The sequence below is a fragment of the Schistocerca americana genome, chromosome 7 (assembly GCF_021461395.2).
Source record: "Schistocerca americana isolate TAMUIC-IGC-003095 chromosome 7, iqSchAmer2.1, whole genome shotgun sequence".
Classification (NCBI taxonomy): Eukaryota; Metazoa; Arthropoda; class Insecta; order Orthoptera; family Acrididae; genus Schistocerca; species Schistocerca americana.
The window spans coordinates 553274890-553302448 of NC_060125.1; the positions used below are offsets into that span (position 1 = coordinate 553274890).

General features: G+C 41.5%; 1 protein-coding gene across 3 annotated transcripts in view; it reads right to left on the reverse strand.

Annotated features, from left to right (window-relative positions):
• The window catches only part of LOC124621799 (zinc transporter 1), a 338684-nt gene that overhangs the window by 19045 nt on the left and 292080 nt on the right, over nt 1–27559 (reverse strand). For all 3 annotated transcript variants that reach the window (XM_047147236.1, XM_047147234.1, XM_047147235.1), the window contains exons 8-9: nt 1893–1979; nt 1206–1388 (exon numbers count right to left, since the gene is read on the reverse strand). In XM_047147236.1, the coding sequence (XP_047003192.1) occupies nt 1206–1388; nt 1893–1979 (270 nt within the window). The remainder of the gene's footprint in view (nt 1–1205; nt 1389–1892; nt 1980–27559) is intronic.

The following is a 27559-nucleotide window of genomic DNA, read 5'->3' on the forward strand; positions in this document are numbered from 1 at the left end:
CGGACTATAAGTTGTTTTTTTAAGAATAACTTCAAAACCAAATGTGAAAGACAGCATAGCAGAGAATATGTGAATCCCAAAACAGTGGCTTTTAATACTTTATGTGAAAAGTAAAGTTTTATTGAGAAATTAACTTCGTCTACATAAAACATTTTTTTAGGCATGTCAGATGAAATTTCCATCACCATGTACTGTACAATGCAAATTGCAAGGAGTCACTGCATACTGTGTTGCGCCAGGGGATATGACAGAGGTATGTGTTTGTCTTATCACTGTCGTTACAGTGTGAACCAGTTAAGTTGCTTCAACTATGTTTCTACAAGCTCACTGATACGAGTTGCTTTTGCACCATACATAGAGTCGCATCGTATATAGTGTAGCCTCAGTGTGAACTGTGCCTTAGAAGAGCAGCTGAATGGAGTGGATGTGCCTTGGAAAGAGGTTATAAGATGATGAACAACAACAACAAAAGTTAAACAAGGGTAATGGCATGTACTTAAAAAAACTAAACTACTCCCAAATGGGTCGTGAAAGCCCAATGGTACTGACCGGCCGCTGTCTCATCCTCAGCTCATAGGTGTCACTGGATGTGGATATGGATATGGAGGGGCATATGGTTAGCTCGCCGCTCTCCCAGTCGAATGTCAGTTTCCGAGACCAGAGTAATGGAATGAAGTTGAATTAAATAAGGCCATGCTAACACAATTAGCTTCAGAAATGACATGCTGAAAGTAGCAGATGAGTTTTTCTGCTTGGGTAGCAGAACACCTTATGATATCTCAAGTAAAGAGAATATAAAACACAGACTGGTAATACACAGAAGGGCTTTTCTGCTAGTATTTTTCTGGAGTGCAGCAGAAGCAAAAAATGAACAATAAAGAGCTCAGGCCAGAAGTGGACTGAAGATTTTGGAATATGGTGCTACAAAAGAATTCTGAAGATTAGATGGGTTGATCAGATAATCAATGAAGAAGTGCCGAATCAAGGGGTTGGAATGAGGGGGGGAGGGACTAAAATTATAGAGAGAGACCAGGATTTGACTTCAGTAAGCAGGTTCAGGAGGATGTAACCAATCTTCAGATTGGAAACCACATCATAATAAATCATAATCAATTGGAAAGAATTTTGAGCAGACACAAAGGAAACACTGGAACTACCAAAAAAATATACTATATTCTTCCAAAGCAGTTGGAAGTAAACTGCACCTTAATGCACTCCTTGTCTGGGGTACCCTTCTGGGGCAGTTGTTTGCAGGCGGGGTCCACAGAGACGCCAGGCACCAACTTGAGGCAGCAGTGTCTCTCGATGCAGCCCTGGCCACGACACTGTACCAGGCAGCTTTTCTCTTCAATGCTTGGCAGTGCAATAATGTTGGTGTCATTGTCAGTCTGTCAGACAGAAAGAAGATCACTGTTACTACTATAAAACTGCAAAATTTTCTTAAAATTCTTCTCTTAAAACTTCCATGTGGCTGTGGTCAATGTGTAAATCTATTCACAGACATTTATTCCCACCCATTGGAGATGTCTTCAGAGGTGAAGGACTGGAAACTGAGTAGAAATCTCTCAGCTCTTCAACCATTGAAATTCCTTGCCATGCAAAATCAGCATTTATGTTTTATTTAACTTTAAGTACACTTTCTTTCTGTCAAAATCATTAAATGTTTATACACTTCTTTTTACCTCACTATGAAAGCTCACAAAACAATGCAATGTGTTCACTAAAATATTAGCTTCTAAAATTTTTGTTTTGTGTGTTCACATTGTAAAGAGTGTTTTGCTATGTAAGCCTTATCTGGTTGTCTTGCAGCCTGGACGTTATAAGTAATTACTGGCCATGAAATCCATCATTCTGTTATCTATTTGAAATTTTAACATAGAGTGCCAACATACCTCAAAAAATTCTGGTTGGATCGTCACTTGAGTTATCCCTTGTTCTTCAAAGAAGTCAATTATTTTTTGAGATTTCTTCGCATAATCCTGCAAATAAATATCAAGTGAATACAGAGCAAATAGTTTTTCTATGAATAGTTTTTTTGTTAAACTGAAAGAAATATTAAATTTCATTGGCAACTAGTCGATCCCCATCTCTTGGGCATTATGAAGCAACAACACAAGAAAGTTGTACTATATGTTCCCATTTCTCGGCACGCCATGATACATACAGTGGTGTGGAAAGACCAACATGTAACTGCATCCCATATTCAATCATGTGCTGAATTCCATAGATCTCAAGGAGAACTTTCAGGGATGAACTATGAGTGAAGGTATACATAAACCAAACATAAGTGAGTCACAGAGACTTAATCTGTGTACTGTAGGCCCTATTAATAATATAACCTATCACTACACTGCTTAATGTTGTCACTGGTTATTCCAGCAAAATTTAATCTGTCTAACACACACACACACACACACACACACACACACACACACACACACAGAGAGAGAGAGAGAGAGAGAGAGAGAGAGAGAGAGAGAGAGAGAGAGAGAGAGAGCAGTCTCAGGCAACTGAACCCACACTGCGAGTAGCGGCACAGGTGTGTGATGGGAATGGTGACCGGGTGGGGATAAGGAGGAGGCTGGGGCGGGGAGGGGGAGGGTGGGGAGGGATAGTATGGTAGGGGCAGCGGACAGTGAGGTGCTGCAGGTTAGATGGAGGGGGCAGGGGAAAGATGGAGAGGGGGTGCATAGTGGAAAAGGAGAGAAGTAAAAAGACTGTGATGGTGGAACGACGGCTGTGTAGTGCTGGAATGGGAACAGGGAAGGGGCTGGATGGGTGAGGACAGTGGCTGACAAAGGTTGAGGCCAGGAGGGTTACAGGTACATAGGATGTATTGCAGGGAAAGTTCCCACCTGTACAATTCAGAAAAGCTGGTGTTGGTGGGCAGGATCCATGTGCACAGGCTGTGAAGCAGTCACTGAAATGATGTCATGTTTGGCAGTGTGCTTAAAATACATCAAAATATGTACTGCAATACAAACACATATAGAGTGCAAGACAATTCAGTCTATTAGCTGACAGCCAGCGATTGAAAGAAGATTGTGGCTGCACTCTGAAGACTGTCCTTGTGTTTTATGGAGCTTTATTGGGATGAAAGGTCAAAACAATATCACTCATTGTAATGCAGTTCTGTAACCTGATGTAAAGAATGCTTAAGTGGATGAATTAGTAAATATTTTGTTGAAAATTTATTCTTTGTGAAAAATTTTCTGTCTTCTGCATCGAGCTACTGATCTGAAGTGGCAAGAAAACAATGAGTGTAAAAATAATTTACAAAATATTTCTAATGGATTATGCAGAGGAAAATTATTTTAATATTAAAAAAGGAAAAGGCGCCCTAATGTTCTGCAGAATTATATTTATCTGGTCATGAAGCAGTTTTTGGCTTCTCATGTCATCTTCAGGTGACAATTATTTTATGTTGCTGTTTTTTTGTCCTATGATTTAGACTGGGAAAGTTATTATGTTCATGCGCAAGCAAACTTTGGATAATGGTATGTGTGTCTTAGAATGACTACATCACAAGGGAAAGAATAATAATGCAACATGCAAAGAGAACACAGTAATGTGAAAGATGACATTCTATACAGCTAAAATGCCAGCACCATGGCTAAGGGTTAACTTCTTTACTGGATCAAGTATCTGTAGCTCCATTGCCTCCTGTCATACAAAAATGATGGCAGAGTTCCACCACTGCTAATGCAGAAAATGTTCTCTCATGTCTATACAGAAACACCTAAAAATCCATTATGTTGAATCAGTCACTTGGGCAGAAGAAATTATTACACATTGTTGCATTGCTGCACGAGTGAAATTGGTGTCTTCAGAATTCGAAGCTCTTCATGATATGGGAATGTAATGACATATTTTCAAATTGGAGGGAAATCATTGGTAGTGCAGCTGAAAATTTACTGCAGTGTGCAGTTATGTGAGGTCAGATTGGTTCTTGACAATGGGATGGAAAATCCAGGAAGAGAGTGCTAATTGATGTGGGGAATGGGAAGGGAATCAGTTAGTCTTGACATACTTTTGCTTGTGACACCAGGTATAGGTACAGTGAGCCAGAATGAATGTACTACAACCATTCTGGCATTCAATCACTATACAGGGTGTTACAAAAAGGTATGGCCAAACTTTCAGAAAACATTCCTCACACACAAATAAAGAAAAGATGTTATGTGGACATGTGTCCGGAAACGCTTAATTTCCATGTTAGAGCTCATTTTAGTTTCGTCAGTATGTACTGTACTTCCTCGATTCACTGCCAGTTGGCCCAATTGAAGGAAGGTAATGTTGACTTCGGTGCTTGTGTTGACATGCGACTCATTGCTCTACAGTACTAGCATCAAGCACATCAGTACGTAGCATAAATAGGTTAGTGTTCATCACGAACGTGGTTTTGCAGTCAGTGCAATGTTTACAAATGCGGAGTTGGCAGATGCCCATTTGATGTATGGATTAGCACAGGACCATAGCCATGGCGCGGTACGTTTGTATCGATACAGATTTCCAGAACAAAGTTGTCCCGACAGGAAGACGTTCGAAGCAATTGATCAGCGTCTTAGGGAGCACGGAACATTCCAGCCTATGACTCGGCACTGGGGAAGGCCTAGAACGACAAGGGCACCTGAAATGGACGAGGCAATTCTTTGTGCAGTTGACGATAACCCTAATGTCATCGTCAGAGAAGTTGCTGCTGTACAAGGTAACGTTGACCACGTCACTGTATGGAGAGTGCTATGGGAGAACCAGTTGTTTCTGTACCATGTACAGTGTGTGCAGGCAGTATCAGCAGCTGATTGGCTTCCACGGGCACACTTCTGCAAATCGTTCATCCAACAATGTGTCAATCCTCATTTCAGTGCAAATGTTCTCTTTACGGATAAGGCTTCATTCCAATGTGATCAAATTGTAAATTTTCACAATCAACATGTGTGGGCTTACGAGAATCCGCACGCAATTGTACAATCACGTCATCAACACAGATTTTCTGTGAATGTTTGGGAAGGCATTGTTGGTAATGTCTTGATTGGGCCCCATGTTCTTCCACCTACGCTCAATGGAGCACGTTATCATGATTTCATACGAGATACTCTACCTGTGCTGCTAGAACATGTGCCTTTACAAGTACGACACATGTGGTTCATGCACGATGCAGCTCCTGCACATTTCAGTCGAAGTGTTCGTACGCTTCTCAACATCAGATTCGATGACCGATGGCTTGGTAGAGGCGGACTAATTCCATGGCCTCCATGCTCTCCTGACCACAACCCTCTTGACTTTCATTTATGGGGGCATTTGAAAGCTCTTGTCTACGCAACCCCGGTACCAAATGTAGAGACTCTTTGTGCTTGTATTGTGGACAGCTGTGATACAATACGCCATTCTCCAGGGCTTCATCAGCGCATCAGGGATTCCATGCGATGGAGGGTGGATGCATGTATCCTCACTAATGGAGGACATTTTGAACATTTCCTGTAACAAAGTGTTTGAAGTCACACTGGTACATTCTGTTGCTGTGTGTTTCCATTCCATGATTAATGTGATTTGAAGAGAAGTAATAAAATGAACTCTAACATGGAAAGTAAGTGTTTCCGGACACATGTCCACATAATATATTTTCTTTCTTTGTGTGTGAGGAATGCTTCCTGAAAGTTTGGCCATATCGTTTTGTAACACCCTGTAGATCCACTGCCCACTGTACTGATGTAGACATACTTCTGTGATCTGCCAAACATGTTTTCCAGATGTGTGGGGTGTCCAATTTGCGTCTGTTTGAGAATATGTATGCGGGATGTCTCTGAAGAGTTCTGTATCATGTAATGGTACTTTGACTTCCGTGCCTCCGCCAATACAAAGTTATAATTTACGATCACGCACGCAGAAGAGCGCTGCGCCAGCGACCGATTTTTATAAATAATTTTGTTCGTCTTTTTACTTTTGCGTAGGTTTTTGTTTTTAACAACTAATTGATAAGACTCTCTCTCTTGTCTTCATACGAACGACGTGTATTTTTCGGCGATGTGTTGAATGTGCTTTTGGGTGGAAATTAAAATTACATTACAAAGCGAGGTTGTTTCAATAGTGATTCAAGGTGGTTATCGCCAAATTTGTAAATTGATCATGACAGTGACAACTTGAAGAAGTTTTCAACAGACGGAGAAAAGTGAAAGATGGGTCGTCCTACAAGAGAAATTAGGAGGACAGCCATGAAGACTATATTGTAATTAACACTGCGAATCTAACAAGATTATAAGGTAAATTTCAATTAGTTTCTGATGCTATTTCTGTACAGTCGCTTTTTGTAGTGTTGCCAACCCGGTCTGCCATGCACGGTCAAATTACAGCACGATCTCAATCAATAATACGAAGTCCGCCTTATCCGTAACTGAAACCACCAAAATGCAAGACATCAATCAGATTTTCTATTTCATATTTTTCACATCAGAGCCCCGAGGATAAAGGAAACACTACAATCAGCACCACAGAATGTAATGTTCATGCACCTCATCCTTCTAGAAGTTATTTTTCATCACATGAAGCCCCACTTGCTATTGCCAGAATCCACGTGCTCATGGTGCAAGACAAATTACGCACTGTTAGCTCCAAAGATTAGCTAAGAGAGATGTTTACTGGTGGACATGGGAGAATTATGATCACTGTTGTGCTATTAAAACCTTGTTTGTCCTGCATCACTATTTCTGTAGCTGTCTAATCATTTTCAGCAAAATTTTGAGATTGAACCAGTGGAATGGAAAACATGACAGTACACACACTGCCTCCATCTCCTCCTCAGTACCATCTACCAATCATGTCCATAAAGACAAAAAAGGACAACAGTTCAGTATCAATAAGCAAACAGCCATGCAAAACACAAGAAAAGCAAATGTAAGATACAGGAAGTACCTCTGGGTTTTCAGAGGATGGCTGCATGGAATCTACAAGGTATACAGAATAACGACACACATCAGTGGACAGAGCAGCTCTGCAAGTTCTGATTCGTAATATCTACTGTGGCACAGTTTCAGAGTACACCACTATTGGACAGGTGTGTCAGATCATGGTGTATAATGAAGCAATGTGTGCATTTTGTGTCTCTGGATTTGCTAAATAATTGTCAGATGTGACATTTCAGCAACAATTTCATACTAAATATCAGGTAAAAACTCCAACACATGAAACAATCCATAGGTGGTACAACAGATTCAGTGACACTGGTTGCTAATGTGGTGCCTGGAGCATCAGCAAAGAAAGTGGGGCATGTATGGGAATCATTCATCAGCAACCTGAAGGAATCAATGACAAGTGTGAGCAGAGAACTGGAAATACTGCAGTCAACTGTCTGGTACATTCTGTGCAAACATCTGTGTGTAAAACTGTACTAGCTGCAGTTGTTACATGTACTAACTACTTGGGGCAACGACCTTTGTTCTGACTTTTGTGACGACTTTCAGTGGCTACTGGGAAAGACAGTTTTCCACAGAAGTTAGTTTTCAGAGATGAAGCCACATTTTATGTGTCTAAAAAGGTGAATCATCTTAACATGTGTGTTTTGTTGGGACCCAGAATAGCTACACAAGATTGTGGAACCCATTTGTGATTCCGGTAAAGTTAACATATTCTGCACCATGTCCTCTTCAAAAGTTCACAGACTGTTTTTCTTTGTGGAGAAAATTGTGAATAGTTTCTTGTACCCGGAAATGCTTCAGTTACAGCATGACAGTGGAGACTTCATTTTGCAATGGAACAGTGAACGATCACACTTACTTTAAGATGTTCATGTTTATCTCAATACCAAACTGCCTTACTGGTGGGATGGACATATTTTGCATTATGACTCTTACCTTTCTCTGCCCCCTATGGTCAAAGTACTTAACTACATGTGATTTCTTCTTATGGGGTCATGTCAAAGATCGTATGTTCCTGCCTCCACTGACACTGAATTTGGAACAGTTGCAAGAAAGGCCACTTAACGCAATCACTGATGTCGATCACGATGTGTAGGAACGCATACGATACGGCAAGAGTTTGATCATCGTACTGATGTTCGCCAGGTCACGAACAGTGCCTGTGTTGAGCATCTCTAATGCGGGGGGGAGGGGGGGGGGGGAACCTATCAAAATATAGTTACCAACTTCTTAGGAAAGCTGATCCAGTTGCTGTAGAGACTTTTGTAAACCTTATCAGAGAGGATATAAAATGTAGACTGGCAATGGCAAGGAAATCGTTTCTGAAGAAGAGAAATTTGTTAACATCGAGTATAGATTTAAGTGTCAGGAAGTCGTTTCTGAAAGTATTTGTATGGAGTGTAGCCATGTATGGAAGTGAAACATGGACGATAACCAGTTTGGACAAGAAGAGAATAGAAGCTTTCGAAATGTGGTGCTACAGAAGAATGCTGAAGATAAGGTGGGTAGATCACGTAACTAATGAGGAGGTATTGAATAGGATTGGGGAGAAGAGAAGTTTGTGGCACAACTTGATTAGAAGAAGGGATCGGTTGGTAGGACATGTTTTGAGGCATCAAGGGATCACAAAGTTAGCATTGGAGGGCAGCGTGAAGGGTAAAAATCGTAGAGGGAGACCAAGAGATCAATACACTAAGCAGATTCAGAAGGATGTAGGTTGCAGTAGGTACTGGGAGATGAAGAAGCTTGCACAGGATAGAGTAGCATGGAGAGCTGCATCAAACCAGTCTCAGGACTGAAGACCACAACAACAACAACGTCAAGGAACAAGAGTGGCAAGATGTTTATAATGCTGATACAGTAGACGATAAATATAATGCTTTCCTCAAGACTTTTCCTGTGCTCTTTGAAAGTTGCTTTCCGTTAGAATGTTCAAAACAGGGTACTAGCACAAACAGGCAGCCTGGGTGGCTGACTAAAGGGATAAGAATATCTTGTAGAACAAAGTGGCAATTATATGAAAACATTAGAAACAATCACAATCTAAATGCAGCAGCCCATTACAAACAGTATTGTAAGGTGCTTAAAAAAGCTATTAGGAAGGCAAAAAGTATGTGGTATGCAGATAGAATAGCTAAGTCTCAGGATAAAATTAAAACCATATGGTCAGTCGGAAAGGAAGTGGCTGATCTGCAGAGACAGGTCGAGGATATAGAATCAGTGTGTAGTGGGAATGTCCGTGTTACTGATAAGTCGCATATATGTACAGTATTTAATAATCACTTTCTGAATATAGCAGGTGAACTAAATAGAAACCTAGTCCCAACAGGAAATCATATAGCGCTCGTAGAAAAAAGTGTTCTGAGACTGTTACCTGAAACGCTCCTCCATGATACTGACAAGAGGGAGATTGAGTTAATAATTAAATCACTAAAGACCAAGAACTCTCATGGATATGGTGGGGTATCTAGCAGAATACTGATGTATTGTTCCATGTATGTTAGCCCAGTACTTAGCCATATCTGTAACTTTTCCTTTAGGAGTGGTCGGTTTCCTGACCGATTAAAGTACTCGGTAGTGAAGCCACTTTATAAAAAGGGAGACAGGGATAATGCTGACAATTATAGACCCATTTCTGTGACATTGGTGATTGCTAAAGTTATCGAGAGGGTTGTATATACCAGGTTACTGGAGCATTTAAATTCACATAATTTGCTGTCAAATGTACAGTTTGGTTTTAGATATGGCTTAACAACTGAAAATGCTATAGTTTCTTTTCTCTGTGAGGTTTTGGATGGATTAAATAAAAGGTTGCGAACGTTAGGTGTTTTCTTTGATTTAAAGAAGGCTTTTGACTGTGTTGACCACAAAATATTACTGCAGAAGTTGGACCATTATGGAGTAAGGGGAGTAGCTTACAATTGGTTTGCCTCTTACTTTAAGAACAGAAAGCAGAAGGTAATTCTCCACAATATTGAGAGTGGTAGTGATGTTCAGTCCCAATGGGGCACTGTTAAATGGGGCGTTCCCCAAGGGTCAGTGCTGGGGCCACTGCTGTTTCTTATTTATATAAATGATATGCCTTCAAGTATTACAGTTGATTCAAAAATATTTCTGTTTGCTGATGACACCAGCTTGGTAGTGAAGGATCTTGTGTGTAATATTGAAACATTATCAAATAATGTAGTTCATGAAATAAGTTCGTGGCTTGTGGAAAATAATTTGATGCTAAATCACAGTAAGACTCAGTTTTTACAGTTTCTAACTCACAATTCAACAAGAACTGATATTTTAATCAGACAGAATGGGCATATTATAAGTGAGGCGGAACAGTTCAAGTTCCTAGGCGTTCGCATAGATAGTAAGCTGTTGTGGAAAGCCCATGTTCAGGATCTTGTTCAGAAACTAAATGCCGCTTTATTTATCATTAGAACAGTATCTGAAATAAGTGACATTTCAACATGAAAAGTAGTCTACTTCGCATATTTTCATACGCTTATGTCATATGGTATTATTTTTTGGGTAATTCTTCTGATTCAAAAAGGGTATTTTTGGCTCAAAAACGGGCTGTTTGAGCTGTGTGTGGTGTAAGTTCGAAAACCTCTTGTCGACCCCTATTCAATAGTCTGGGAATTTTGACATTGCCCTCACAGTATATATTTTCTTTAATGTCGTTTGTTGTTAGCAATATTAGCTTATTCCCAAGAGTTAGCAGCTTTCACTCAGTTAATACTAGGCAGAAATCAAATCTGCATGTGGAATGCACTTCCTTGACTCTTGTGCAGAAAGGAGTGCAGTATTCTGCTGCATCCATTTTCAATATGCTACCACAAGAACTCAAAAATCTTAGCAGTAGCCCAAACACTTTTAAGTCTAAACTGAAGAGTTTCCTCATGGCTCACTCCTCCTATTCTGTCGAGGAGCTCCTGGAAGAGCTAAAAAATTAAGCAAATTCCAGTGTTACATTCTTGATTTTCTTTATTTAAACTAACGACTTGTCGCCTGAATATGTTTCTTATATTTCATTTTATCTGTTTCTACAATCGTGTTATAATTTCATGTATTGACTCGTTCCATGACCATGGAGACTTCTCCTTAATGTGGTCCCATGGAACAATAAATAAATAAATGTCCTGGTTTTGACCATCATTATGTCACTTGATACAAACTCCCTTATATCAGGAGTGGACAGCAAGAACTTGCACTACTTTTCTCTGCTGGGAATAATGAGGCTCAGCTAACTCCAGCTGTAGTGAGGTTGTGGCGTTTGCTTGCTTTATTTCTTCGTTGATAGTCCTTGGTGTCTATGTACTATGTTGTTATATTGGCTCAGAAGTAGGGAGGTGGAAGTTCAACACTGACTACTGTAAACGATGTAGCTGACAGTTGCACAGTTGTTTCTCAGTTCTTTACTTTTGCTGTTCACAACCCCCCGTATAACACAGTTAATATGGCCAGTTCACTATTGGTTAACCTTTGATAAGCCTCATTAATTGTTTGCAGGCAAATATCAGCATACCACTACAATAGTTTACCATTGAACATCTATGAGCAGTAAAAACCTAACCACACAGTTCTTGCAGAATAATACAGTATGTGTGGCACTACTGAACAGACACTGTCATTATTTTAACACATGACCTATTTGTGTTACACTTGTTTCATGGTTAAGTTGAAGCATTGTTTCTGACCTAACCAATACAGGATTCTAGTCTGAAAATCGTCCATGGACTGACTGCCTGGGGACCAAAAATCGGGCCTTTATATATCCTCACAATATTGTTTAAGTTACAGAAATTACAATGAAACATAACTCATTTAACTAACTGAATACATGGAAAAATTCTTTCTTTTTAACAGTTCATTCTATCACAAAGATTAGGGAGAATTATTTGTTTAAATAATGAAATTAACAGATATAGTTATACAAAAAATACTTTTGACAAACCTGGTAATTATTTTGGAATTAAATAAGGGCTAGCTTTGCTAATATGTTTTCAAATGGAGCCAAATAAATACTTTAAGAATCCTAGTATTTTTTCTTTCAAATATTTATAATTAGTATAAAATTTATATTTGTTTGTAAGTAAACAATAGAATCTGTGTCATGAAACAATAATTTATTTCACCATATAACAAAAGATATTAACTGGGAATAGTCAAAATAAATTAAGAAATTCATTACATACACAAAACTAAGCACAAATTATATCTGGTGTTATATTTCTTAAGAATGAGGGCCCATCCTTTCTCTTTTATGCAAATGCAGATTATACTAATATATGTTAACGGTAATTAGCCAAAAATGAAAAAATGAATTTAAGGAGGCAGATGGCAAAACAAGAGAGGAAGTATGAATATTCCAGCTTGCTTTGTCACAAGGTGGCATAGAAGTTGCCTAGTATCACACTGGACTGTCCCTCCCTCACTTGTTTTGGCAAAGCCCTGTATAGTATTGTGTATAGTGCACACTCATACCGAACTGGGACATACTCACTTACGAATCTTGAGACCCTTTCAATGTTCTCTAGATTATTATTGTCATCAAGTGTGCAGTGAATTTTGCTTTATTTAATGCCTTTGATCTGAGTCACCAGTTTGACTTTGACTTTCCTCACTTAAAACAGGATTGTGCACATAAAGTCTTTTGTCAGTTGCAGTGTGGCAGCATTCGATGTGTGTGAGAGTGACCTGCTCTGTTCTTTAATCTTGGGCTGCACACTGAACTTTCGGTATCAGAATACGTAACAGTTTATTTGTAATTTTACATTTGTGTGATGTTCATTAAACTGTGTGACTGAATAAATGTTCTGAAATGACAGTCACAGAAACTGAGGTCCTTTACACTTCCACTGTGAAGAAAACAAACATTTTAGCTGTGTGTTGCTGTTGCTCATTTTTGATAATTTGGCAGATAGTTTTCTCACTGTTTTGTGTTTGTAAATATCATATGGATATAATAGGGAAACATTCCACGCAGGAAAAATATATTCAAAAACAAAGATGATGTGACTTACCATACGAAAGCGCTGGCAGGTCGATAGAAACACAGACACATACATACACACAAAATTCTAGCTTTCGCAGCCAATGGTTGCTTCGTCAGGAAAGAGGGAAGGAGAGGGAAAGACGAAAGGATGCGGGTTTTAAGGGAGAGGGTAAGGAGTCATTCCAATCCCGGGAGCAGAAAGACTTACCTTAGGGGGAAAAAAGGACAGGTATACACTCGCATACACACACATATCCATCCGCACGTACACCTTGTGCGGATGGATATGTGTGTGTGTGCGAGTGTATACCTGTCCTTTTTTCCCCCTAAGGTAAGTCTTTCCGCTCCCGGGATTGGAATGACTCCTTACCCTCTCCCTTAAAACCCACATCCTTTTGTCTTTCCCTCTCCTTCCCTCTTTCCTGACGAAGCAACCATTGGCTGCAAAAGCTAGAATTGTGTGTGTATGTATGTGTCTGTCTGTGTTTCTATCGACCTGCCAGCGCTTTCGTATGGTAAGTCACATCATCTTTGTTTTTGAATATATAAATATCATATGGTTTTCATTCATGAAAGTACTTAATGAAAAAAGTGGGAATGCTCATTCTGTTGGTTGTGGATTGGGATTGTGTAGCAAAGTGGTATTTCCAGTTGAGGTTATAGGTGAATGAAAGGAGATCTTTGACTACAGTAGTGTGTTTGGATTTGGCTAAAAGTTAAGTCTTTGAAAAGAATGGATGTCAGAATTAGAGAGGGATCTGAATGGGAGACTAAGGACTGAATGGGGCATTGATTGTGGAGTACTTGAGTTTGATTGGGATTATGGTTGGGTTTAAGGAAGATACATGCTGAGCTTGGGAGATTAAATAAGGTCAGGCTGGGCTCATTGGCGAAAAGGAGGGGAATGGTGGAGTTGTGGAATGTTGGGGTCAGTATTGTGGATGGTAGTTGCAGGAGAAGGACACCCCTTCTGAGGTATTTGATCAAGGCTGGGCAGCTTCTTTACATCGTGTGAGGTGCTACATTCACAATTGTGGCCAGTTTCAGAGTATTATATTGAGTTTTCTGGCACACCCAAGGGCTCAAATACGGAGAATTGTAAAGAGGGGCAAGCAGCTGTTAGGAGTGAACTGAAATGATAATATGGCATTCTTTGCTGGGAGGTCCTGTCCGAGTTTGACTGCCTTGATGCAAGTCTTTTTTCATGTGACACCACATTGGGCAACTTGTGCGTCTATGATGATGAGAGGATTATGAGGACAACAAGGAGTGACACTTGACAGAGACAATGTACCTATCAATAACAAAGCATAAGAGTTAAAAATCGATCTGTCTGGAATCAAGTGGGTTCCCCTCATCCTGGTGTCTGAGTGACCTACCCTTTCTTTTTAACTTTCCCCAATATAGCCTTCTCTCTTCCCTGTGGAAACAACTATTAGGGCTTAAACAAGGATAGGGTGTGTACTTTTATGTGTGTATTGGCTGTACTGACATTTGTGCTGAAAGTAAGCATTGGCCAGCAATTCTGTCTCATAATTTTTTCATTTTATTGCTTGTATTTTGTAACTATAATCAAACATGAGACATGTATAAAAATCTTTAACATAGTCAAATTTCCAATTTTGGTGAATTCTCTTTCTTAACCTTATTGAGGTTTGTATTAAGTTGCCTTATGGGCCAAATATATATTCATAGGTTGGAAAAACAAATCTCAAACTGAGTTCTGCATTTCATTATGTGGTGCCTACTCAATAAACATGTTTGTTTAATGTATGTGTATGGCAATACATTGATGCAGTCAGGTGATAGTTTTACTTAATTAAATATGCCTCTACTGATGGGGTCATCTGATAACATAAGCAAGCCAAACATATGTTACTAGAGCTTATGTAAGATAACGTGGATCCTGTGCAAGATGCATTCTCATCTTTAACTGAACAAATCCATTACTTTGCTCTGAAGGAGTATCTGCCTCAATTACATGTCACCTGCTGAACTGTGCACATCATCTGTCGATCAGTCATCAACTGTATGTCAACTGCTGACCACATACTTTGTGCATTCTTGATCTCTCTCCTACACGGTATAGCACTGTTGTCTCCATGCATTGTAGGTAGAAAGTAGTTCAGCCAGGCATGGGAGATTTAGTGCAAGATCATAAAATTTATGTCAGAAGAGGTGTATGAGTGAATAAAAATCTCTTTAAATGTGTGCTAGAGAAGGTAGCAGCAGCTGCTGGTGTTTCTCATTGCACAATAATGAAAGAGGGTGCAAATGTAGCTAAAGGTACTTCCTGAGACTTCTCAACTCAAGGAAAGATTTGGAATGTTAATGTTCGTTTTGTTTTAGGGCGCAAAAGCAACTAATGTCATACACACCCATGTCAGAACCATAGAACATGAGGATGTAAAAAGAGAGTTAAAAGTGACTACACTTTAAGCCCAATAGATGGAGAGACAGCTAAAAACAAGGCCTTCCTCTCGGTGAAAGATCAATAAAATATGCAACAGAGACAAAGGAGGTCCTGAACTAAAGATTAAATGTCTTTTGCCATATTGCTACAATGGATAAAAAGTAAAACACAGGCTGCAGCCCACACATCGTTTGCTGAAATGGCCGAAAACTCAGACAACAAACATAAATGAGAATATAAGTGGTTAAAAAAAAGGGCATTCAGTCAGGAAATGGTGAACCATAAAATATTGATGACAGTGCGCATGAAGTGATGGGAAATCACCACTTGACAAATGGTGATGGCTAAAACGACATTGCTCAATATGTAACATAGCTAATATGATCTCCTCACAGTGAGAAGGCTGAGAGGAGGTCGCCAAACCACTGGGAGATGTTTAATTCCCCGGAGCTTGTTCCCATGAAGGGAAGACCAGTGGTGATGCCAAAGGGACACCAGCTGCTGACAGATGGCAAACACGGAAATCATCAGAGGGAATAGAAGAATTAGCAGGCCGAGATACGAGGACTGCAGCCTGGGCAGCAGTGTCAGTGGCCTCATTTTCTGTCAGAGTGATGTGACCAGGGACACACGTAAACATCACAGTGGCTCTATCAAGAGTGAACCAGTGGAAGCTTTCCCCCATTGCACTAAGAGATGGACTGTGTACAGTACACAGAGGATCTGGAGGACACAGAGAGTCAGAGCAAAAGACACAGTTGAAATGTCTGTGTTGCCGGATGTACTGCATGGCCTTATACAGGGTGAACAGCTCTGCTGAGCAGTCTTCCAGAAGCCAATACCAAAAATCGTCGGTGCCACAGTCAGAGAGCCATCTGTGTATGCAAAATGTACTATTGCAAAGTTCCGTGAGAAGGTTGAGAAACTTATGGTGATAGAGTGAGTCTGCATTCTTGTCATTAGGAATGAATGAAATTCCAGGTGAACATGGGCTGCTGCATGAAGGCAAGATGCTGAAGTGTTGACAATCATTGGTAAAGTGGCAGGTAGTGTGAAGTTAAGCTGCCAGAATAGTGGCCAAAAGTGAACTCCAGGGGTAACAGAGCAGAGGGACACACCCCATACTGGTGATCAAAGGACTCATCGAAGAAGGACGCATAGGATGGGTGGCCAGGCATCGCAGACAATTGGCATGCATATCCACTGAGGAGAACATCGTGTTGGTATGGCAGTGGTAGTTTGGCAGCAGCTTCATACAGACTCTCAACTGGGCTAGTGTAAAAGGTGCCAGTGGCTAAACAGATGCCACAATGCTGGACTATATTGAGACAGCGGAAGATGGACGGACATGCCAATACACAAATGAAACACATATATTCTAGTTTTGAACAGACAAAGGATCGATACAAATGGAGGAGGGTGGTCCGATCTGCTCTCCAGGAAGCACTGCTGAGGTCACATAGGTCGCTGAGGGACCGGGTACAGCATGCAGTCAGGTAAGACATGTGAGAGGACCAAGGAAGTTTCCTATTGAACAAGGGCCCCAGGAATCTCATAGTTTCAGCAAATGGAAGAGCAACAGGCCCAAGATATAAAAATAGTGGAAGAAACATTTTGCACCACCAGAAATTCGTACAAATTTGTTGTCAGTGGAAAAGCGAAAACCATTGTTGATGCTCCATGAGTAAAGACAATTGAGACAATACTGAAGACGCTGCCCAAGGAGACAAATCTATGGAGAACTCCAATAGATCACATTATTGTCAACAAAAACAAAGCTAGAGATACCTGGTGGGAGACAGGCCATAATTGGGTTAATGGCAATAGCAAAGAGGATGATGCTGTGGACAGAACCCTGAGGTGCACAATTTTCCTGGATAAAGGTGTGTGATAAAGCAGAACTCACACATACACACATCAAAAGAAGTTTTGCATCACCCTGATTCCCAGAACTCCTGAAGATAGACTTTGACTGTGGATATTGTATCACAGACACAGTCCCAATGAATGTTCAGAGATGTCACTAAACCTGCCCAAACATGTAAACAACCATGCACGAGTAGCGCCTATTAGATGGAGGGGGTCCGACAGCCGATCAATTCCAGTCATTCCACCAGCCAGGAGGTACACGGCTCATCTTGTCTGTAGTTCAACCATGCCTAGATGGTCAATACTGTGGTTCGATCATGTCCGCATTGTTACTTTGTGCCAGGAAGGGCTCTCAACAAGGTAAGTGTCCAAGTGTCTTGGAGTGAACCAAAGAGATGATGTTCGTACATGGAGGAGATGCAGAGAGACAGGATCTGTCAATGACATGCCTCACTCAGGCTGCCCATGGGCTACTACTGCAGTGGATGACTGCTACCTATGAATTATGGCTCAGAGGAACCCTTACAGCAACGCCACCATGTTGAATAATGCTTTTCGTACAGCCACAGGCTGTCGTATTATAACTCAAACTGTGAGCAATAGGCTGCATGATGCACAACTTCATCCTGACATCAATGGGGAGGTCCATCTTTGCAACCATGACACCATGCAGTGTGGTACAGATGGGCCCAATAACATGCCGAATGGACCACTCAGGATTGGTATCATGTTCTCTTCACTGATGGGCATCACATATGCCTTCAACCAGACAATCGTCGGAGATGTGTTTGGAGGCAACCTGGTCAGGCTGAATGCTTTAGACACACTGCCCAGCGAGTGCGGCAAGGTGGAGATTCCCTGTTGTTTTCGGGTGGCATTATGTGGGGCCGACATATGCTGGTGGTGGTCATGGAAGGCACCGTAACAGCTGTACAAAACGTGAATGCCATCCTCCGACCGATAGTACGAGCATATTGGCAGCATATTGGCGTGGCATTCATCTTCATGGATGACAATTCACACCCCCATCAAGCACATCTTGTGAATGACTTCCTTCAGAATAATGACATCGCTCGACTAGAGTGGCCAGCATGTTCTCCAGACATGAACCCTATTGAACATGCCTGGGATAGACTGAAAAAGGCTGTTTATGGACAACGTGACCCACCAACCATTCTGAGCGATCTATGCCAAATTTCCGTTGAGGAGTGGGACAATCTGGACCACCAGTGCCTTGATGAACTTGTGGATAGTATGCCACGATGAATACAGGCATGCATCAATGCAAGAGGACATGCTACTGGGTATTAGAGATACCAGTGTGTACAGCAATCTGGACCACCATCTCTGAAGGTCTTGCTGTACGGTGGTACAACATGCAATGTGTTGTTTTCATGAGCAATAAAAAGAGCGGAAATGATGTTTAAGTTGATCTCTATTCCAATTTTCTGTACAGGTTCCAGAACTCTCAGAAACAAGGTGATGCAAAACTTTTTTTGATGTGTGTACCTTGAAAAATCAGTCTTTTAAAAATTACTGAAGGAAATGGAGCACGTGGCCTCAGAAGAGAGTACAGAGAATACCAGTCCTCCAGCAGGTGTCTTATGGTTTTCCAAATCAAAAAACACTGCTACAGTCCGGTATTGCTGGAGAAAACCATTCACAACATGGTTTGACAAAGTGACAAGATGGTCAGCTGCAGAATGGTGTGCTCAAAATCCACACCATGCAGTGGTTAGTAAATTGTGTGACTTGAGTCACCATACCAGCCGGGCATGAATCGTATGTTCCATTAGCTTTCAAACACAGCTGGTGAGAGAAGTGGGGCAGTAGCTAGAAGAACAGTGTTTGATCTTACTGGCCTTAGGTATGGGTACAATAGCTGCTTCCTGCCTGTGTCTGGGAAATGTACCCTTTGCCCAGATGCAACTGTACATACGAAGGAGAATGTGCTTGTCCACTAGAAAAAGGCGCTGCAACATCTGAATGTGAACATCGTCTGGCCCTGGGGTGGAGGATTGGGATGAAGTGAGAGGATTGGGATGAAGTGAGAGGATTGGGATGAAGTGAGAGGATTGGGATGAAGTGAGAGGATGATCTAGCTCCCTCATAGTAAAAGCAGCATTGTAGCATGCATTATTCTGAGGAAGGGTACCACCCAAGCCTCCTCCATTTGTCTCTGGAGGAAGGCACGGTGATAGTTGGTGGAGCCCGAAATCTCAGCAAAATAGTGGCCCAAGGTGTTGGAGATAGCAACAGGGTCCAGTATGATATCATTTGCTACAGCCAGGCCAGAAATTGGGGAATGGACCTCGGTCCCAGAGAGCCTGCGGAGTGTGGCCCACATGACGGAAGAGGGAGTAGAACTGTCTAAAGAATTACTAAAGGAAATCCAGGCAGCTTTTTAGCTATCTCGAAGAATGTTACAACACTGCACATATAATAAACAGTTGCAAATGTAGTTTGCCATTGTAGGACGAGAGTTAAAAATGTGGAGAGCATGTCTCCGCTTGCAAATTGCATTGTGGCATGTCTCAGTCCACCGAGGGACCGGGACATGGTGCAGTAAAGGTGAAGTGCACAGAATGGAATGTTCTGCAGTGGTAAGGATAACATTTGTAAGGTATTCTAACTAGTCATCACAACATGGGAAATGGTGTCCAGCAAAGGTTGCCTGGGAGGAGTAAAGCCTCCAGTTGGATTAGAAAGCTGCCATTTGGATTTACGTGTAGGTGGTGTAGGAGTCAGCAAATGGACAGCACATGGGAAATGTTTGCTCGAATACATGTCAGAGAGAATGGACCACTCAAGATGATGGACAAGCTGGGCAGTGGAGAATGAGTGGTCTAAATGGGAATAGGTGTGTGTGGGGAGAATGAAAGGAAAGTGGGTGCTCCAGTGTTAAGGCAGATGAGGTTCAGTTGATTGAGAAGGTCAGCCAAGAAGGCACCTCTCTGACAGGTTCAGGAAGAGCCCCAAAGGGGATGGTGTTACCCAATAAGCTGGACGTAGTCTGGCCTGGTAACACTGACTGATGAAAGGATATAGATGGTACAAAGAGAAAACGTGGAAGGCAAATGCAGATTGCAACATCTTGTAGTCAGCTGTTCAGTGAGATGGTCTCACTATGAACATCGTGGACGAGCAGCACAGTTCCCCCACAAGATGGAATGCTATCCTTAGGGGCGAAGGTCAAAATGGACAACAAAGAAATGCGAGAGGTTGAAGCAGTCACGAGTATGCAACTTTGTTTCCGGGAGGCAGAGAACATGTGAACACTGTGATTCCAAAAGCAGCTGTAATTCCTCCTTGTTGAATCTATGGCTGTGAAAGTTCCACTGGAGAAGGGTCATGGCCACAAAAGGGGAGGAGGAAAAAAAATTAAGGGGTGTCACCTTGGTGGCTGTCGAGTGCCAGCATTCAAAGAGACACTGCTACAGGGTGCGGAGGCTGGAGGGTCCTTCTCTGTGAGGTGTCAGCTTTCTCCCTTGCTCAGTCTGTGAATACCAAGGCAGAAATATAGTTGGCACCACCCACCGGCGACAGGAGGTTGGCTGTGTGAGGGTACCGAGCAGTGACAGCATTGAAGAGGATCTCCAAGTTGGTGATGGAGAAGACTGTTTGCTTTGTTTGATTTCTTGGATCCTTAATGGTTGACGGGTGAAGATTCAGATGTTCGTTGGCTGCAGGGGTGTAAAAACTCTTCACATGGGTGTTCTTTCCATCCAGTCTGACCTGCTGGTTGTGTAGCAGGTGATTTCAACTCATTGCACAACTGGAGGAGAAGATGCAAATGCTGCTGTGACACTGGGCAATTTTACAATCACAGTAATGAATTTGAAGTCACAGGTCTGCTTGGCCACATCCTTCATGGAGCAAGATGTAGCAAGAATGATACTGTAATGCTAGATGGTAGAACGCAGGGCTTCTGACTAGCCAACAACTTATGAGAGATGGGGTTAGGCAATTTCTCCCTCACCCAGACCTACTGGATGGCCTGCTCATCAAGATACATGGGACATTCTTGGGAGGAAATTGCATGGTTGCCATTTCAATTGATAGAGTGGGGAGAAGGAGGTGGGCAATCGTCTTTGTGAGTATCCTTACCACAGGTAAAACATTTTTCCAGGTGTCTACAGGACATTTGAGTGTGGCTGTAAGATACCACTGGTAGCAGCACATTGGGATCAGACTGTGATAACTTCATAGCCTGCTTTGATCTTTGAGGGGAGCACTACTCTATCAAATGTGAGAGAAAGAGTGCATGTGGGCAGTAAGGATGCATCTATTTTTTTCATCACCCGATAGGCTGACCAGACAGGTAAATTTGGATTTCTGCCTTGATCAGACCACTGAGCAGCATAGTGTAAATAATGCCATGTGAAGAATTCAGCATTCAATGAGCCTTGACACATGCAGGATAGCCATGGAGGAGCAAAGCACAAGTCAATTGTTGTGCTTGAGAATCAGGATTAGTCTCCATAAGCAAAGTGCTGTTGCATAAATGAGAGCAGAATTTCACAGGGCCGGCAATTGGATCAACACCCTTCTGAATAATAAACAGATTAACTGTAGCAAAGGATTGACCATCTTGATTACATGAAACCACGAGGACCCATGGTGCAGCTGGGAATATCTTAGAATTGTTAGCCTCATTCCATTTATGTTTAATAGACATAGACTGAAGATAACGAACGGCTCACTGTGAGAAAATCCCCATGATCTCCGGCATCTCCGATTGCGTGCTCCTTCCAACTGGAGGCCCCCCCTCAGAGGGAGACTCACCCACCTTAGGTGATTGTTCACACCTCCGGTTCAGGAGGAACCAGTTGGCAATTTGGGAAGGTAGCAGCTCAGGCAGTCACCCCTCCCTGGGACTGGCCAGCACCAGAGGCTACATGTGAACACTACCCGTTGACCCAGGGCTAAAAACTACACTTTACCCAGTTACCTGTTATGCATCACATGCATGGGCCGGCCTTCAGAAGTGCACAGGGCGGAAGAAAGAAAAGAGGAACCTCAAATGCCAAAGCATAGGAAGTATAGGAGAAAGGGACCAAAGAAAGGAAAAAAGAATGAAAAAACACTGGAGGGCTGTTCTGATGCCAGGCTACTGAAAATTCAGGACATAGCTCCAACAATATCCTAGACATGTTTTCCAAGGGAGAGAAAAAGAATAACAGGAGGATAGACATGCAGCACAGAAGGGAAAAGTGCTGCAAAGGTTGGGGCCCATAGTAGCCATCCGCGAACTCACCAAAGGGTGGTGAGACCATGGGGACAAAGATGTGGAAGAGGGAGAAGAAAACTTCAAATTTAGATAATTTTGAGGAACAGGCTGTCAAGAGGCTGGTACATAATTACCCTGTGACACTTAAACAGAGCCCAACATTAAAATCCCAAGTTCTGTTAGTCAGAGAGAACAGTTCATTTAAAGGAGCATGTCGTCATTATGATCCTTACTACACAAGTTAGTTCAGATACTTCAGTTTTTATGTATTGTGTTTGTCTTGTTTATATGTTTGTATAATTCACATTGTATAACATTTACCAGGTGTAGGATGTCATCAGATAACAGGAAGTTGCTATTTGACCATTAGATGTGCAAAATAAACATACCAACTTTTTGAATAAAGGGGAAATTATCGTAAAGAGGACAGATTCATCATATACATGGATATAATATACAGTCATAGTTCTAACACTAGTCGCTCCTGGGAACACCAGCTAGTCAAGGCACTGACTGTGCAGGGAGAGAGGCATGTGTCTTTGCACGAAGCTGAGGCCTATGCTGCCTGTAGCACAGCTGATGGCAGTGTCTACTGTACTGGACAGGCCTCAACAGATGAACCAGATAAACAATGTCCCACAACACATTCCAAAAATCCTTCCCCAGGAACCCAAACCAAGCTGTGATATTATCCATGCCAATGTATGGGTGGCATATGGGAAGATGTGTCATGAATGGAGCTTCAGGGATACTGGGTAACCTCCGTGACTAATTAGCCTTGCACTGTATGGGGACGGGAACAGTGGATTGGCTTCTGGAGATAGCGCCCAAGATACTTCTGTGGGAGGAGACAAATATGCTGGTCAACCTAATAAATCCCCAGTTCTCATGAGCAAATGAAGAACACAGACCAAAATAAAACAAGAACTGATGGACTTGAGACAACCAACACCCAGGCATGAGGCTGGAACTGATGGAAGCTGTTTCCATAACCAGTCCAGACCAAAAAGTGGAAATCATTACCGAGAAGTAGGACTGAGTTAAGATCAAATCCTTTTTGTAGGGCTCAGAGGCGAGTACTTATTGGGAAAAAAAAGAGGAAGACAAAGAGTGGCTTCCTAAACATAAATGGAGTGAATTAAAAGGTACCAAACTTAAGATCTCTTAAAAAAAAAAAAAAAAAAAAAGACTGTGTCAGAGTGAAAGGGGCAAACAGACACTTTCCGCCTCCAAGACAGGAAACAAGAGAGGGGTCTAATATTCCCACTTCTCAGGATAATCAGATCCGGAAAAAGCCAAGGCCAGAAATAGGGAAAGATACCCACAGTACTGCAGTCTCAGTTTTCAGGATGGTGGTAATCCAAAAGGGATATCCACTTGTCAACATCACATCACATCAAGTGAAGCTCGTTCAGATGGCTCTGTTTGAGAAGATTGGCGAGGATTTTGCTGTAATCTTTGTCTGTGAGGGAATGGGAACATTGGATTGGTTTCAGGAGATAGTGCCCAAGATACTTCTGTGGGAGGAGGTGAAGTTGCTGGTCAAGACAGTGGCTGACCTCTTCGGGACTGCAAAGAGATCAATTTGGGTACCAAAATTTCTTAAGGATACTCCACCAAAGACATTGTCTGATAAAGTACAGGTGCACAACCACAAGGTCTCTAAAGATGACTAGAGGTCAATAAAATGAAAGGTTGTATCAGATGACGAAAATCTTGAGGTGAAACTCAGTGAAGAATCCTTTGCAGGTTACCGTCAGGACAACCAAAGACATCAGAAGTAACTATGGAAGCAAACTGGCAGGTACATGTGTTGCAGATACACTGAAACACAGTAATAGGCCAACTGCTGCCCTGAGTCATCTGCTGGGAAGACAGGAGATCGATATCCAGGAACACTGTTTATATTAAGGGGGTCTTTCAGACTTCAGAGGAACTGGAGGTATGTTGATTTTTGCTAGATATTGAAAGCACTCCAGAACATTTATTATGTCAAGAATGGAATTCCATTCAAGCTGAAGGTGGACTTTTGTTCCAGGGGCTTCATGACCATCAGGGTGAAGCAGCAAAAGGAAGGTAGCATGAGGGAAATTTTACTGGCCTCAATTTACCTTTCTCACAAGGACAATGCTCCTCTCAGGGCCAGTTTAAGAACATTGTTCCACACAAGTGGTGCATAATTTGGTACACTGGAGCCATCCTTATCTGACCTCAGGCATATGAAGTTTGAGGTTGGAATAGGCACTTAACAGACCATGGCTTACAGGAATCCTAAGAAAACAGGCTGGGACTCATATAGGAAAGACCTAAACTCATGCCTATCTGAAATCAGAACTTCAATAACGAATCTAGCAGGTCTGAGGAAATGGCAGATGAAGAGACATCTACCATACTTACAAAACACTCTTATTATCAAGAAGTGTACAAATCAGAATAGTACCTTGGTGGAACAGTAACCTGGAATTGGAAAGTAACCAAGAAAGAATGAAGGAAGATTGGATTTAATGTCATTAAAGACAGAGCACAAGCTCAGATTTGTGGAGGATGGGGAAGGAACTTAGCCATGCCTTTCCAAAGAAACTATACTGGAATTTGCCTGTCGTGACTTATGGTAATCACCACAAAGTAAGCAGGTAAGAATGAAAGGACAATGGGCAAAATATTGGGAGGCCCTTGCCAAATACAATCTCGCATTTATGTAATTGGAACTATCGACCTGGAAGGTATTCTGTGAGGAAATGGAAGTTACAGCTACATGTGTCAGACTTCAAAAAACTCTCACTAAAATAACAACCAATTCAGCAGGCACTCTAAGGAAGGAAGATAATGAGTATACAAAGACAGCATGCGATATGCTGGATGGGCTCCTCAAGGTTCACTTCCTTCATTGCACTCTGGCAGATAACACAGACCAAGATTCAGTCCCAGAAATGTACTCATTTTCAGGAAACCAAAGGGAGAACTCTGAATCTGCCCTGTTGTTGTAGTGGTCTTCAGTCCTGAGACTGGTTTGATGCAGCTCTCCATGCTACTCTATCCTGTGCAAGCTTCTTCATCTCCCAGTACCTACTGCAACCTACATCCTTCTGAATCTGCTTAGTGTATTCATCTCTTGGTATCCCTCTATGATTTTTACCCTCCACGCTGCCCTCCAATACTAAACTGGTGATCCCTTGATGCCTCAGAACATGTCCTGCCAACCGATCGATCCCTTCTTCTAGTCAAGTTGTGCCACAAACTTCTCTTCTCCCCAATCCTATTCAATACTTCCTCATTAGTTATGTGATCTACCCATCTAATCTTCAGCATTCTTCTGTAGCACCACATTTCGAAAGCTTCTTTCTCTTCTTGTCTAAACTATTTATTGTCCATGTTTCACTTCCATACATGGCTACACTCCATACAAATTATTTCAGAAACGACTTCCTGACACTTAAATCTATACTCGATGTTAACAAATTTCTCTTCTTCAGAAATGCTTTCCTTGCCATTGCCAGTCTACATTTTATATCCTCTCTACTTCGACCATCATCAGTTATTTTGCTCCCCAAATAGCAGAACTCCTTTACTACTTTAAGTGTCTCATTTTCTAATCTAATTCCCTCAGCATCACCAACTTATTCGACTACATTTGAATCTGCCATACAACATGTTAAACTAAAAAAAATAAAAAAAAAAACAACCCAGTAGACAGTGGGAACATTTCAAACATTCAGGTCACCAGGTTCTGATGGAATCTTCCCGGTTCTATTGCAACAAGAAGGAGAGGGACTACTTAGATTTCTATGCAGACTGTTTAGAGTCAGACTAGCAGTAGGAGTCATTCCTAATGCTTGGAGGACAGTGAAAGTTGTTTTCATCCCAAAGCCAGGGAGAACTGATCACACAAAGGAACACTGACCTGCCAAGTGATTGGTGAATCTTGCAGAAAGCATTGCCTCTTATTTCTCAAGTTAGTCAGAGACTGTGTTGTAAAAATGAGCAGCTTAGACAAAGAAGAGGTGAACTCACATATCATTTTGAAGGACTATTCTTGGGGGCACATATAGTGCAAGTTGTGATCGAATTATTTGCTCAGTGGGGCTGGGAAGTCTTGCACCACCCACAACACTCCCCGGACTTTAGTCCTTGTGACTGCACCTTAATTCCTAAATTGAATCAGTCATTTTGAAAAGGGCATGAGTCAAATTTTTTGCCATATTGAGTTATGCTTGGATTCGGTATCTATAGAGATAGATACATCATTTTGTTTGAAAACGGCATCAGTCCAATAAATAACATAGGCAGAGGAAGGCAATGGGTTTGTTGGATCTTTTGAAAAGGGCATTACCCCTGGACTAATGTCCCTTCCAAAACAACTATGCTGCTGCTATCTGGTGGCCATGTTAGTAAATTTTTCAAGCAGCTGGTTGAGTGTTGTTTTATAGTTGATTTGCATGCAAACATGGACAGTGATACTAATGAGTCACCTCAAAAACACAAAAATGACCAACAAAACCCAGAAGAATATAAACAGAATAAGATTAAAAGGTGTAAGGTAAAGAGAAACGAACACATCAGCTATTTTGGGAAAGTCATTGCAGCCTGATCGGCAGGACCCGACTGCAGGTAAGTTTCTAGCCTAACTTTTATGTAGATTACATCTTATTAAAAATACAATCTAATACAAAATAAGCTTTCAACATAATGGTCAGCAGAACAATGAAAATCACATTTGAATGGGGCAAACATTCACTTCATCTTCACTAATTAAAACTTATAAAATAAATATATCAAAATCTTAATGTAGGCTTATTCTGTTTAGTGGGATCAATCAATGAATTTTACTGCAATTATTCACCTTCAACCACATAGCATAAATAAAGTCTCACCTGTATTTAAGCTCAAATAAATTAAAAATCTGCAGTGTATTTCCACAGATTTATGCAGATAACACAGTTTGCCTAAATACCCATTACAAAACAGTAAAGCCAAAACTAGTAGCTTTTATTTGATTTCAGATGCAGTATGAAGTGTTTTACAGAATTCAGTGACCTAGACAACATAACAAGTTTGAAAATTTCCATGATTTTGAAACTAAAACACAGCAAGATATTTTCCTACAAGGCCAGCTGACTTTATCTGATGTTCATCACGGTAGACCATCG